This window comes from Haliaeetus albicilla, chromosome 19 (assembly GCF_947461875.1).
Source record: "Haliaeetus albicilla chromosome 19, bHalAlb1.1, whole genome shotgun sequence".
NCBI lineage: Eukaryota > Metazoa > Chordata > Aves > Accipitriformes > Accipitridae > Haliaeetus > Haliaeetus albicilla.
The window spans coordinates 21,226,890-21,242,246 of record NC_091501.1 but is presented as its reverse complement, the minus strand read 5'-3'; the positions used below and the strand labels follow the sequence as shown (position 1 = coordinate 21,242,246).

The 15,357-nt window shown below is 49.5% G+C and overlaps 1 protein-coding gene across 1 annotated transcript; it reads left to right on the top strand.

Annotated features, from left to right (window-relative positions):
- Window positions 1-7,761: 7,761 nt before the first annotated feature.
- On the top strand, window positions 7,762-14,705 carry AICDA (activation induced cytidine deaminase). The gene is made up of 5 exons (XM_069807028.1): window positions 7,762-7,775; window positions 13,124-13,271; window positions 13,769-14,039; window positions 14,233-14,348; window positions 14,652-14,705. The coding sequence occupies exons 1-5, from the start codon at window positions 7,762-7,764 to the stop codon at window positions 14,703-14,705; spliced, it is 603 nt and encodes a 200-aa protein (XP_069663129.1).
- The last annotated feature ends 652 nt before the right edge of the window (window positions 14,706-15,357 follow it).

Here is a 15,357-nt window from a genome sequence, read left to right as displayed (position 1 = left end):
TGTTGTCAGTCTGAAGGCTGCTGTTTCAAGGCCGGTGCTCCGATGCCTGGTCCCCAGTTTGAAGTGGTACCTCACTTTGCTGGGCATACGGAGCTGGAGCTCCCTGCAAGGGAAGGCGGCCACACCGAGGGCTTTCTGCCGCGCCTGGAAAGCAAGGGTTGTTCCACCTTCCCACCTCTCCTTCTCCTCTTCATTCTCTGCCTCTGTTTTCCTCATCTCTCCTCTTTCTTCTCTGTTCATATGTTCACCTTGCAGCAAGAAACACGGCAAGGAGGACGGTGGGGCGGCAGGAAGGGTGCCCGATGTGGCGTTGCCAGTTGGGGCTGGGGGCCGTGCTCAGCCCACGCCAGCTCTCCTTTTCTCTTGCCCTCCAGTTCTCACGCGCTGTGGCTCCCTCAGCTGCCAAGCTCGGGATTTTCTGAAGGCAAGGACGTGCCGGTCAGAGCAGGGAGGGGAGAACGGCACCTCAGGTCGACTTGTGCGCTGTGGGAACAGCAACCGCGTGTCTTGAGGTGGCAGCCCCTGGTTGCAGCAGCAAGGCGAGGAGGAGGGGGATGCTGCAGGAAAGCAGGGGGAGGTTGGTGGAAGCAGCTGCCAAGTCGCCTGGCAGCTCCATGTTGCCTGGATCTTGTCCATGAGAACCCACAGCCTGAACAAAACGTGCTGTCATCAGGCCTCTCGGCTTGGAGGGATCCCTCAAAGAGCGTGCTGCTGGTGGGGTGGGGGCTTGTCCTTCACAGGGGGCAGCGGTGCTTGCAACCCATCCGGAAAGAGCACCCCTATCACATAAAGAATAGCTGGGTTGAAACCAAAAGGGATTTTAGTTTAAAATTTTTAAAAAGTTGTTTTTTAAATGTTTTAAAGGTGCACAGTCCCATTACATTTACTCTTGGCACGACATGGTCTGACATTGTTTGACAGGGTGCATTTGTCCAGTTGTGAACAGCCCCTTGACTGGGGCACACAAAATCTGAATTCTATTTCTGGATCTCCTCTTCTCCTCCTGCTCTTTGATCTTCAGCATATTGCTTTGTTTCTCTCTGTTCCCTGCCATTCTTAGCCCTTGTAATGTAGCAAGCTGGCATAAACTCCCACAAAATAGAAAGCTGGAGTTTAGTCTATTAAAAAAAAGCTATTAAAAAAATGTGTGAAACATCATGAGTGAATTTGATTGTCTACTTTTGTTATTAGTGTAAATTATTTTTTTCAAACAAAAATGTTTTCAATAATATAAATTATGTCAGTTAAAATGCAAGCCATATGTACTTGTTGCTACTATGTTGAAGTATAGGAAAAAATGGAATTGGTGAAAGTCGTCAGTAGAGCAAAGCTCCATTTAATGAATAAATTATCTTTCAGAATGCTGTTTGGGGCATTTTACTAAGATTGCAATTTCCATACAAATACAGCTTGTCACAAAGTAGACATTAACAAAAAAAATGTAATAAATAAACATATGTAATTCAGTGTGTCTAAATAATAAGTAATGTGAGAACTCACCTGCTTAAATATAAGAATAAATGTGCATGAAGCTGTGCATTTTTAAAAATAAATGTCCTTATTGAGATAGTATACCGTCCCAGTTAAGATCATAGATAAAATTATGTTGAAAGTTAGCAAGCAGAGCTAACTTCAAAGCTCATCAGATTGCGCAGAGCCTTGTCCAGCTGAATTTTGAAAAAATTGGCAAGGATGGAGAACCCACAACCTGTTCCAGTGCTGCACCACACTGAAGATGGAGAATATATTCCTGATGTCAGATCAGAAATTCCTTTGTTGCAGCTTTCATCTGTTGCCTCTATTCTTTTTTGCTGTGCACTTCTGAGCAGACTCTGTCTCCATCTCCCCTACAATACTGTTGCAGGCGATTGAAGAAAATAGCGAGAAGAAACATTTAATTCATACAAAGCCTGAGTTTTATTGCAAACCAAGGAATTTTAATTATTACAATTAATTATCTTCCTTTGGGGAAACTGTGTTAAAAAATGCAAAACATGATGAAAATCAATGATTCAATTAAAGGATTTACACTCCGTGTCCCTGAAGCAGGAGACTTTGCCTGTGCTCATGCAGCATCTACTTCTTGTGCACTACCTTCTCAGCCTGAGGCCACTTTCGCTTTCTGTGCCTTGGGTTTGGTAGCCTTGGGTTTCACAGTTTTACCCTTAGCTGGATCTTTGCCTTTTTTGGTCTGTCAGCTCTCATATTCTCTAAGCTCTTGATTGCTTTCTTGGCCATGGTGGCTGCCAGTTTCTTGGCTTTCCTTGGGATTTCCTTCACAGACACATATAATCTGGGCTTCTTAGCAGTGCCAGTCAAGGGTCAGGTGGTTCTTGGCCTTTGCTGCCTTCTTGGCACCTTCCTCTTGGCTTGTTGTTGAGTTTAAAGGAGCCAGAAGTACCAAGTCCTCTTGTGGTGCCCTTGTCCAGGCTCCTGAGCCCCAGCCTGGTGCAGCTGTTGTCCTTCTGTACCGCGTAGACTCCAGTGGTGAGAGAAAGTTCTTCTGTGCTTCTTGGAGACAGTCATCGCCCTCATAATCAGCCCTCCTGGAGGCTGGGAACTTGCAGGATTTGGATCCTCCCACCACCTTCTCTGGCGTCTTAGCCAATGCCTTAGAAGCTGGAGCAGCAGTCGCACGTGCAGCAGCAGCAGTTGCTTCAAACATGACAGCCAGGACAGCCTGCCAACGTGACGTCTTGACCAAGGTTTTGGTTTCACACTGATGCACGTGTCAGCATGCCACCTCTTGTACAGGGTACCTTGTACCTACAAAGCCTTTCCATGCTGAAGGCATTCCTGTGGGGCTTACTGCTCTGGCTCTTCCCTTGTAGCACCAAAGTCAGATGGTGTTAGAATGCACCCACTGGAAAATGCTTACACCTCACTGTGTCTCTTGCCTGGGTCCCAAACAGCACAGACCAGACGGAGCAAGCTGCGTTGGCCATTATTATGGATTAACAGATGAAACCTGTTTTCTTCCACAGCCTAGACTTAGCCTCCAGGCTGGTCCTTGCTGTGGAGGAAGGGTTCAAAAGAGTTTCTTTTCTGCCTGGTGCAGTGTGAATGTAGTCAGAGACTCTCCACACCATGGTGACAATGAATTTTCTCATCAGCTCTGCTTGAGCCCAGCACCATCACTACACCATTTCTCTTGGCTCCATTGTCCATCAGCTGGTATCTTTGTAGTTTCCCTTTGCTTTAATTTAGGAAAGGTGTCTGAACTCTTCACAGTCTCTGCAAGCCCCTTTGCCATTGCTGTTCCCTGAGAGTCCCCAGGGGCACTGCTTCAGGGTAGATTTTTCCCTCTCTGATCTGTGAGCTTTTTGGTCTCATCATCAGTTTTCCAAATTGGGATGGGAGCAAGCTAGCCACCTGAAAGTAAATGTGCCTGTGCCCTACCCTACCTGTACCTGCACGGAAATGATAGAAGAGATGAGTGGACATGGTGTCCCCTCATTGAGTACAGACCGGGCAAAGGAAAATTAACTGGTTGTGCGTGTGAATGCAAGAGCTGTGTGTTTTAGTGAGATATATTTGTTTGGAGGACACATCTGAGTGGGAAGCAGAAGCAATGCTACAAGCATTGTCTAAAACCAGCGGGCACCAGTGAATTAAAATTTCTGATAATAGTAATTCATAATCAGTAGTTTCCCAGGGTCTTTGTTTCCCCTTCAGATTCTTCCTCTTCTTTCTCTCCTCTGCTTTCCAGGAGCTTCTACCAGCCTTTTCATCCAAGCAGAACCCATGCTTTTGGCTGGAACATGAAAGGGTATTTTTAAACTCTATGAAATTGGCTGGGAAGTCCTCCTCAGACTCTTGGATACCATCCCCTGCCCGGGCAGCTAGATCAAGTGTTTCACAACTCTGACTTTGCTCCTTACAGCAGAAACTTGGGAGCCTCCCATGCGGTCATGGCTAAAGAAATAACTGATGCTAACGGTTAGCACAGCCAGGCATGGCAGTGCACTAGCAAGGAAGGAAGACAGCAGAGATACCACAGCAAAGGAGATGATCCTCATCATGCAATAAGAATCACTTTTCACCCCCTTCTCCCTCACTTCATTGGCCTCAGGATGGGTCCCCATTCCACCCCCATTGCCAAGAGCACTGGGCCCCCTGGAAGAGGATCAGGGTGTCAGGGGCAGACCCTAATTCTACTGTCCAACACTTTGGTCTTAGGGAGTTAGAGGTTAGTGGTGGCATCCCACAAACCCTCTGGATGTGGCCAGTGATGAGAGCATAGGAGCAGCTCTGAACTCAGGGGGGCGAGGAAGACAAGAAGTAGCAAGGCTATCTTGAATCTTCTGAAAATGCTTGGTTCGTTGATAAGAAAACTTTGTAAGATGCAAGAACACTGCTCATGAGGACCTCCAGCCAAGGAAAGCTTGTACAACTGCAGGGAACTCAACACATGACTGCAAGCCAAGAACCATGCAACATGCTGCTCTTTAGCGAGCTCCCAAGCAGTTCTGTCCCAGCCTCTCCAGCAAAGGACTTCTCCAAAGACAACAGGGAAATTAAAATCAGGATTTACCACCCAGGCCCCAGGTGCAAGTTCTTTTTGCACTCAGTAGCACGAGCTGCAGCAACTGCACAAACAGGAGCTAATAACAGGCAACTTTGGTCTGTGAAACCATAACCACAGCTAGAAGGTGAGTTTCATTGTGAAAAACTGCGGTGCAAAACTGGGTTTCTCCCCACGACTAGCAGATGATTGCAGAGATACGGAGCTAAAAACTTCCATTAAGGAGGGGGCAGATGTGATTGGGAGCAGGGTCTGGGGTGCCCAGACCAGCAGGCTGAGCTGTAGGAGGGTGGAGGAACACTGGAACGCAGCCTGCAGCTCCCTGTGCAAAATGAATGTGTTCTCCGGGTCTGCGCAGCACGGAGCCAGAAGCCAAGTCAGGGCGTGCTGGAGGCTGGAGCTGCATGCACTGCAGTGGGAAGCAGCAAGGTGCAAGCAGCTCTGGTGGGTGCTTCCCCACCCCCAGCTCTCAGCATGGGGAAGGGCATTCTGCTTTGATCGCAGACTCTGTGTTTTTCTTAGTGTAAATGAGATAAGCTGCCAACCATGCCATGGCCTCAGGCTAGAGAAGACGCTTGGAGACATTTAGTGCAAGTACTTGGATTTTGGTCACATTTCTTACCTGCGTTCATGATGGGGAAGCCATTCACTAGGTCTCAAGCTTCTCAACTCAACCCAGCCCCTTTCCTCCCTTCTTGCTGGCGATCCCAGCAGGTGTCAGTCACTGGTAGCAAGGGATGGAACTGCTGCTGCCTGGAGACATAGTGGGGGGAATTAACACAGGCAGGGAGAGAAAAAATTGTGGGGTCACGGAGGCAGGATTAAGGGTCATTAGTTTCTATAAGGAGCCCCAGGCTGGGCTAGCAGAGAGCTGCAGGGCAGGAATGAGAGGCACTCACAGGACTGCGGTTGAAAAATGTGTACTCAATTCAATAGTTTCGCCCTCATTTGCCTCATCCTCCAGCACCAAAACAAGCTCAGCAGTGGAATAAAATAAACCATGAGTCAAGTCTCCAGGTAAAGGTTTTGCAGTGCAAGACTGGAAAGCCAAATTACTAGTAAAATGCATAATAACGTATAATCTTAGTGCACACCCAGCACCCAGATGCCCTTGGTTATGCATCACTGGCATCATCTACAATTCTGCAGCATGCAGCAGTCCAGGCAGCACAGCGCAGGCATCCAGGATTCATAAACCCACGCTCCCAGCTGCACTCCCACGCATCCTGAACTCCTGCCTTCTCTCCTTCCCACTTCCCTCTCATGACCTGGGATCCCTGTTCTCGTCCATCGTTAGATGCAGCCTCAGTGACACCCACCCGACAGTGTTTTAGATTTGCGTTAGCAACCCCCCCCCCCGCCACACACCTCCCTCCTGGTGATGTCCACCCCGGGCAGACCTCATAGACGTCCTCACAGCCTTCGTACATCTCCGCGGTGCTCCATATTCCGCACCACGGAAGGCAGTGCTTTGTCATGCAACTGCTGAAACCTTCTCCCCCGGCATGGCATCCACAGCTGTGTCACAAGATGAGTTGACAGCTCTAGGGACAAGGTCCTTTGCCCCATGTCCTAGACAGCAAGCTGCCTCTACATCTAGTGTGGATTTTTTTTACGCCCAGGACTGGAGTGATGAGAGTGGTCTGCCTGGCAGAGGTGCCTGAGCGAGTGCGCTACCTATGTGTTGGGTCTGTCATTCAAAATAGGGTGATGAATCTTTGTGGAATGAACACAGATTATAATGTAACGTGCTTATAATAAATAAATGCTTTAATATATGCTTATGCTTAATATATGTTTATATTAAATAAGCATAACACATTATATGTGCTTATAATAAATAAGCGCATCGGCTTATTTATTTGCCTGTGTCTAACTGCAAGGAGCTCTACCGTTCCCCTGCTCGAGGTCTCTGTGCAAGTCAGTGTCCGTGGTACATCAGCACTTGTTGAGCAGAGAAAGTTTTTCTGCTTGAGGTTTTTGCTTGAGGCGAGGGGAAGCAGGTGTCTGCGTTTCTTGTGTTCAGCACAAGAACCAACCAACTGGTGATGTTGGCGCTTGTTTCAAAATGCGATTTCTGAGCAAAGGGTGAATGGAAAAAATAAATATGTATTTATATCAGTACACACGAACACATGACTTCCTGTTGACTAAACAAGCAACCTCTCCTCTGCTTTGGGGCTAGGTAATTACTTTTAATTATTCACCACATTTTTGCTCTCTGATTTCTTATCAGCTTGCTTTCTGAATCTTTAGTAACAGTAATGGTGATATTCCTCTTCCTCCCCTACGCGGCTCTTCAGCCTGCTGTTATTTGTTGTTCTCACTTCAAGACATGGAATAGAGCCCCGAGCACAAGAAACCTGAAGGGATGCTGGAACATCCTTCTGTGATCCTGATAAGCTGGAGCAGTGTCTCTTGCTAGATAACACTCCAAAACCACCAGCACAGGGACCCTTCCTAGCCTTCCCCACTAGCCTGTAACTTTGACCTGGGCTTTGATCAGAAACAGATGGAGTCATCTTCAGTAAAATTGTTTTTCTCTCCCATCCCCAGTCCCTTCTCCAAGTAAGTTTGCATTGAGAAGAAAGGAAGGAAAGCCAGAGTGTTCAGCATCTCTCCTCAGGTGTATTAGCTCCCAGCCAAAAGGGTCCCCACCATACGTTAGAGATTTGGCAATTTACAGCCAGGGAGGAAGCTGGACTAGCAGCTAGATCAGGCATCAACCACCTTTCCGTGGTTTTCCAAACTATTTTCTTTTTAACCAGAGCAGAGGTGACATCTGCTAATGAGCAAGATCTTGCCTTGGCAAGAGACTGCAGCTCCTGCTTTAGGCAGAACTGCAGAGGAGCTGAGGGTCCCTCTCGAGATGTCACCCTAGACTTGCTATCAGACACTCAACACACATCCACACCAAGACGTTTCTGCTCTGGGGATTAGAGCTAGAGGCAGAGAATCACTGCCACTGACTTTGTGCAGTCGCACCTGCGGTGTGAGGGAAGTTACCGGTGTAAATGAAGGGTGTTAGAAAGCCTACATCAGTATGTAGACCTGAGAGCCCTGCCGAAGAGTCACATAAATATAGTTCATCTGTTCATTCATTCATTCTTTCTTTTTTATCTCTGTGGAGAGCAAAGAGGCTTTCAACATATAAGGAAAAGAGCTGACATTTTAAACATGGAGGAATGAATTCCACTTACAGGCAGGACCAGAGAAAGGATCTAGTTAAACATTTTATGAGACTTGACAGGTTAAACCATTGTGAAAATCATTACACACAAATTTAATTTATGGGGAAGAACAGGCTGGCCATGAAGATATTTCTTGACTCCTTTCAGAGCAGAAAATGTTATGTAAAATTTTCTGCAAGCTTTTGGCTATGGAAATTAGGAGCCAGAACAAGAATAAAGCTGAAACTACCTTAATTTATCTGATGAAACACAAACAGTTGTGATCTCTAAGAAGCAGATTTCCCGGGGCGTGTTGCTATTTTTTTCTTTTTTTTATGTCCTGTGTAACAAACATCCTCCTTGCATTATTAAAAGAAAAAACTAGTATGAAAGGGGGACAAAACGCCTCTTGGTCTGACCTAGGAGATTTGTCACAAGGTGCTGCTAGGGCAAAGGCTGATGGGGGACAGCTGTGTCATCAGCAGGAGTCTCCTCTTTGACTCTGTTAGGTAGGACAGGGATTGGCAAGGATTGCAGCCTCTTCTAGCTTTGGTCAAAAGCTAGGAGCCAGATCCTCAAAGAGGGTAATTGCCACAACTCTGGAGATCAATGCAGCTGCCCAAATGTGGACTGGTTGAGTGTGTGCCCTACCCAGACATGTCCCCAGGGAGCAGGACAGCCCAGCCCTGGACGTCCCAGGAGTGCTTCTTTTCCTGAAGTGTGCCATGCCAGCCGCTCTCAAAGACAAAAACTCTCAAAGTGCTGGGCTAGAGAGTCGTCTGCTCTGTTCTGGCAACTCATCTCTCCTTTTCATGTTTTTGCATATACTGGTTTCACACAGTCCTAGCGTGCTGAAAGCCAGTAAAATTAATAAGGAAAGTAAATCAAGCGGAGAAAAAACGAAGAACTACCCTAGCGTGAGGTAAACAAAAGCCCTTTTCTCAGCCGTAGCACTGACCGTGCCCCGCTTGAGGAAGAAACGGAGCAGAGTATCCCCCGGCTGCCTGCTCAGCACCCTTCCCAGCCGAAGCGTCTGCCCCGTGCCGTGCCCTTGAGCCCTGCGGAGGGGACGGGTGCCTGGGCAGGTGCTGTGGGGCCGCGGTGGAGCAGAGCCCGGCAGGCAGGGAGCCGTGCTGGCCAGGCGGAGACCGCGCATCCTGAGGGTGAACCCGGGCATGACGGCATGCAACGGCACGCCGGCTGGGCGCAGCCGTCGGGCAGAGGGGTCCCGGCAGCCACCCTGCCGCCGGCGGATCGCGGCACCGGTGCCGCCTGGGACGGCAGGATCTGGCCCCGAGTCATTCCCCACCCGTGCTTTGTGTACAGCTTTGCAAACGCAGGTCTGCCACCGCTCCCGGCGTGTTGACGCGGCTCAGGCGCCCGCGGCCGTGTTCAGGTGCCAACGCGGGGCCAGGTGCTCCCCGTCAAACCCCGGGCTCTCTCCCCAGCTGGGTCCCTCTCACTCCCCTCTTCGGCTTCGGTGTTGCCCCGTGCTGCCAAGAAGGAGGATGCGGAGGAGCGGGGGGGAAGCCTGCCAACAATTCGGTGTTTCCTGAGCTCCCTCTGCGCCGGGGCAAGGCACGGTCACCATCTTCACGGCACAGCTGCGTGACCCGAGGCCCGGAGGGATAGTGTGGTTTTGCCCACATTCACGTTAGTGGTACACAAGCTCTCAGGCCCCCCTCTAACCACTAGACAATGCTTCCTGCCTCATTATGTTATTGATATTAATTCAGAATAATTTTGCAGGCGGGGAGGGCCCAATGGGGACTGCAGCGGGGGGAGGCGACCAATGGGTGCTGAGCATCTTTCAGAACTGATGCCCCTTCGCATCTCAACCCTTCGTTCTCCAGCTCCTGAGACCTTTCTAACTCCTCCCTCAACCACACCCCGACGAAAGCCAGCCGGGGTAGATAGGGGTGAATGGGGAGGGGACACACGGGGCAGTCCACCTTTCTGCACATCAAGTCAGAGGGCTGCACAGACGGAGCCTGCAAGACAACCTCCCTGCAATCCCATCACCTGAGAGACACCCTGGCAGTCATGGACAGGTAAAATGAGTGCCTCCGGTTTCTTGCTCGTCTAAGAAACAAGGGTCTTTCTCTTAGAATTAACCTGCTCTCTGTTTGGTGCTCACCGTCCCTTTCCCTTTCTCCATCTGACTCAGTCATCTAACTCCCCACCCCATCCTGCTCTTGCACCTTGCATCTCTGTGTCTCCGTCATTCTTTCTCTTTGACTATCTGCCACCCTGTACTCTTTTCCCTTTCTGTCATTTCTCTTTCTCGTGACTATTCTCTGTTCCTTTTCATAGTTTTTCTTTTCTAGAAACAAAAAAACATAACAGAAAGACGAACATTCAGATGCTATCCGCCGCTTAAGCACCTCAATCCCTGCCCACTCTTCCCTCCTCATCCACTTACTCTTTCTGTTGCACCAGATTTCTGTCTTACTGTGTTTCTGCTGCTCACACCCTTGTGCTCATAAGCGCAGACTGTTCCAGCATTGGATTCCTCTACTTGCACTGCAATTACTCCACGAGCTAATTATCACTAATCACTCCTCACAACTGCATATCATTCTCACACTCAGGGGCCTTCACTCTGACTTGAGGATTGGCTCCATGAATCTTTATTTGAGGAGAAGGTCTCTGTTCAATCTACTTCTTCAGTGCCCGAGTATAATCACAGCTCCTGTGGCCTTGCTGCTTTCCCTTGAGCTATGCTATGGCTATAGGAGTTGCAGATGTATCCAGCAGTTTGTACCTAACTGCACATCTGCTCAGTTGCTCCCCGCAACATCTGTTTATTCATTATTCTTCTCTTTATACCAGCCACGTTCTGAAATCCTCCCTCGCAAAAAAAACCCTGGGACGGTGAAATCCAGAGAGAAGGGAAAACAGGAACTGTGATTCAAAATTGTCTTCACTTTGTTCTGAAAAATAACCCCAGTGATCATAATTTTATTTTTCTGGGTTTTGGGGTCATTCCTTGTTCTTCACCCTTATTTGCATCCACGTGCTGCTCCACAGGGGCAAAACCATTTAATACAGAAAAATGGGAAGAAGTGAGAAAAGGGACAGTTAGAAGAAGAATCAGAAACATTTTGAAAGCAAGCATTTTTGCCCCAAAATTCACAAAAAAAGAAAAGGGAAAGTCTGTTTTCCCTAAAGTTTCTGATGTGTTGAAAAGCATTTTTCCATGTGGGCTTTGATGAAGCATCAAAATAATTGTCACTGTTTTTCACCTGGCTTATATGGTTCTTCAACAAGCAACTGCATTTTTCACAATTCCTCTGCTCTGTTTTCTGCTGTTGTGGCACAGCCCAGGTAAGAGCTTTCCAAGCCTCTGGCCTATCGTACCTGCTCATTTCCCGCGCGATCGTCTGGGCTATCCTCTCTGGACAACCTGAGGATGTGTCACACATAGAAGGGGTGTCCACTCTCCAGCACCTCTGTTAGGGGGGAAGAGTCTTCCCCACATCCCTGCAATAACACACATCTAACAGGGGGAAGCCTGAGGTGAACCCCTGGATGACAGTTTTGTGAAGGGACCAACTTCACATTTGTGTTGCGTGTGTTAGGGAATATATATGTTCAGAAGTGTTTGTACAAAGGCAAGGAAATAGGGTGAATTTAAGGTGGTAAGAAGTGGGGCGGCTCTAAGTGTGAGAAATAAATCAAAACTGATGTTGAAGAACCTACAGTGGATATGGGAAACACGCACCCAGCAGGAACTGCCAGAGAAAGGGGCGATGAAATGCAGTGGGATCGGTTTGTGCTCTTCTCCTGACACAACCTACAAGCCCAGCGGTGGGGGACTGTGGCAGCGCTTCCAGGACAGGCCTCCAAGAACTGCCTGAGGCTGTTGCTGGGCTGAATAAAATGCTCAGTAGGAATGCTTTGCCCTCTGAGTGTGTGCAGGACTCTGCAGAGCCTTGTCTTCTCTAGGGACTTTCTCCTAGCAGGAGACGTGCCATAACTCCCATGGGATCTACTTCTCTAGGAGCATGTCTGTATGAAGCATGGCATAACTGAGCATGTGTGTGCTCACTCTTTCTGTGTGAGCAGGACAGGTATTTTTTTTTGCACCGCAGGCTGAGGGTGACACAGCAGGAAAGAGGATGTGTGCAGGTGGCTTGCCTATCTGTAGGACAATCAGAGTAGCACGGGTGCTTGAGGGAAGAGCGTGCCTCTCTGGCAATGATGCAGCATTGAGGTGCAATAGGGAGTGCTACAGGAGAGCAAAGCACGTGCACTGGGTAGCAAAAGGCAAGAGGATGTGCATGACTGTATGAATGAGTCCTGAGTACCTGTGGTGCAGCAGCCATGTGTGAGGGTGCACGATGGGCAGAAGCTCCTGGAGGAGCAGAGAGGATGCCACTGTCAGCTGGAGATTAAGTGCTCTGCAGTGCTCAGACTTTATGGTGACATTAGCAAACAGTTGAAGGGTGTTTGTATAAAAAAACTTTTCCTTTCTCAGACTCTCAGATTTAAAATGGATTTAAATTCCTACACCTCATGGAGACCCCCCAAAAAACCCAGCTCAGTATCACTTAAAACTGTCCCCATCTCCCTGCTGAACGTCAGCCTATCAGAGGGAAAAGATGACAAAGGATGTGATTATTTTTAACCCGTTCGCTTCTGTTTTGCATTGCTGTGGGGGAGGTGAGTATCTCACCTCAATGAACACAGCTGTTCTCAGCTGCCTGTGTACCTCCACTTGGCAGCGAGGCTGTTAGATACGACTCATGACTACTTTACCCTCCCCGTGCTCCTGCTGCCTCCCCAGCAGGATCTCTGGGCATGGGAGCAGGCCTGTCTAATGTGGGAATGGTACTTGTGCTTGCAGAGCTGTCGGCATGTCTACCCCATTACGTATTAGGTCAGCTAGTGTATGGCACCTTACCCGAGCCCCCAGCCCTGCACACTTTCAACCGTGCTCTTCTTTTGGGCAATGCTGGGAACAAACTCTGTCCAGTCTTCTCTAAAGAGGCTCTAACTTGGTCCATCCCTTGCCCCAGTGGCTTTTCAGGGTTTCATACAACAAAAATAATATTTCTTGATGACTGAACGTCAAACCCTCTCATCTTCCCAGTTCTTCTCAGATGCCTTCATCCTTCTCCCTCACTGGTGTCCATCTTTTGGATATCTGCAGACATTTTCGCACTCTACCCAGGCATAGTTGCTGTTTGACTAATCACTACTAATTCATTTACTGTTTCCACTCACAAGGTCACTTGCTTCATCCCCACAGTCAAGTCTGCACCCTTTCCCTAACACATTGCATGCAAATTACCGATGCTCGTCTTGTACTGAGAGGCCTGGACACGAGGAGGATATTTTTGGTGCTGAGCCCTCAACAAAGACATGGCCAACTGCTGGCTCCAGGGTGGGGCTAATGTAAACTCTCTCTTGTCTTCTCCTGCAGCCTCCTGATGAAGAGGAAACTCTTCCTCTACAACTTCAAGAACCTGCGCTGGGCCAAGGGCCGGCGTGAAACCTACCTCTGCTATGTTGTAAAGCGCCGTGACAGCGCTACATCATGCTCCCTGGACTTCGGATACCTGCGCAATAAGGTACGGGAACGCCTTGGCATCCTGTTCTTACATCCATGCTGAGGTGCCTGCAGCTCCAGATCACCTTGGGCAGCAGGGAAAGGAGGGCTGCGACAGCAACGCAGGCACTGGCACACGTGTCCACGAGCACGGACGCTGCACTGGTGCATACTGGTTGGGGGGTGCAACCTCCAAGTAAACCTGTACTTTATGCTACCCACAAGTGCGTTACCAGCCAGACACCCATACTCTCTGCTGCTTTACCAGTCTACCTACTCTTCCACCTAGCTCCCACCCGTTCCTCTTGTACGTCCCGGTGTGCTCCTGTGCTTTCCTAGCCAGTCTTCTGCCTCCGTACCGCTGCGCCTTCTCCCTCGGCGCGCTGACCCTGGGACCTACCCTCGCCTTGTTTCTCCCCCCCTCACACCCCATCCAGCCCACACCTCCCTCCTCGCCCCTCGTACGCCCCGCTCCCCCCTCCTCACCTCACGCCTTGCCCCTCTCCCTCTTTCACCAAGATGGGCTGTCACGTGGAGGTGCTCTTCCTGCGCTACATCTCAGCCTGGGACCTGGACCCGGGCCGCTGCTACCGTATCACCTGGTTCACCTCCTGGAGCCCCTGCTACGACTGCGCCCGGCACGTGGCCGACTTTCTGCGCGCCTACCCCAACCTGACCCTCCGCATCTTCACCGCCCGCCTCTACTTCTGTGAGGACCGCAAGGCAGAGCCGGAGGGGCTGAGGCGCCTGCACAGGGCCGGGGCCCAGATTGCCATCATGACCTTCAAAGGTGAGATGTGCAGGCGGGAGAGAGGTGATGGAAAGCTATGGGGGGTTAGGGAGACCCAGGAGGGCGGGAGGAGCTAGGACAAGGAGCCAGAGCAGACGGTGGTGGGATGCGATGATGTGGTGATCCTAGGAGAGGTCAGTGTCCCCTCTGGGGCAGTCCTGAGCACTCTGTAACTCCCCTGTGCCTCGCACAGATTACTTCTACTGCTGGAACACGTTTGTGGAGAACAGGGAAAAGACATTCAAAGCCTGGGAAGGGCTGCATGAAAACGCTGTCCATCTGTCCAGGAAACTTCGACGGATCCTCCTGGTGAGGCCCGATTCTCCTTCACTTCCAGTGCCTCCTACCCTCGCTTCTTCCTCTCTTCCTCACTATAGTTCCTTTCTGCTCTTGCTGCCCATCTCTGCCATCTGCCATTTCATTCATTCCTGTGTCTTCACCTTCCACGGCCCTCGTGCCTCTGTCCCCCAACCTCCTTCATGTCTCCTCTCCTCATTCGCTTCCCCTTCTTCCACCTCTCATCCCATTTCCTGCCATTCCTTCCTCCTTCCCCACCTTCATAGGTTCCTGCTCACTTGACAACTGACCTACCATTTGTATTTTGTCCTGCAGCCACTGTACGAAGTAGATGATTTACGAGATGCCTTTAAAACTCTGGGACTTTGAAGTGAAAGTCATCAGCAATCAGAAGACTTCACCAACACTTGTTGATTTCCAACTCTCTCCCTTACAACAGATCTCTCTCTTCTTCCCTCTTTACATCTCTCTTCCTTCCAGCCCTGTGTCTAGAGATAAGACTATCCTTACTTTTTCATTTCCAAGGAGAATTAGGCTGATCTTCTGAAGACACATTCCCCAGACTCACACCTCATCCATTGCTAGCTGGGAAGAGCCAGGACTGCAGTGACATTGCCAAAGAGCGATTTGACCTCCCTCAGTCCCTGCAGAGCTAATTTAGGTGATCCACTAAATGGAGACCTGGGTTTAGCCTTGCTCAGGTGGGAGCAGACAGCCTGCAAAGCTGTTTGTGCAACTGTGTTCTCACTGGCACCGCAATGATCTGCACATTTCATGAGGGCTTCGGCGAGCAAGTCTCTTGGCTCTTAGAGCTGCACTACACTGAGCTGCTCTGTGTCCTCCCCTGTGAAATGGTTTATTTGTCCTTCCAGATGTGGGTAGGAACTTGAAAACCATCACCATTTAAGTGGTAAAGCCTATGTCCTAACAGCAGAATTGGCCAGTTATTGGAAAGCTTGACTGCGAGTATTGAAGTGAGTTGTGGACAGCCCATGTAGCTTAGCTTGGAAACCTCACTTGA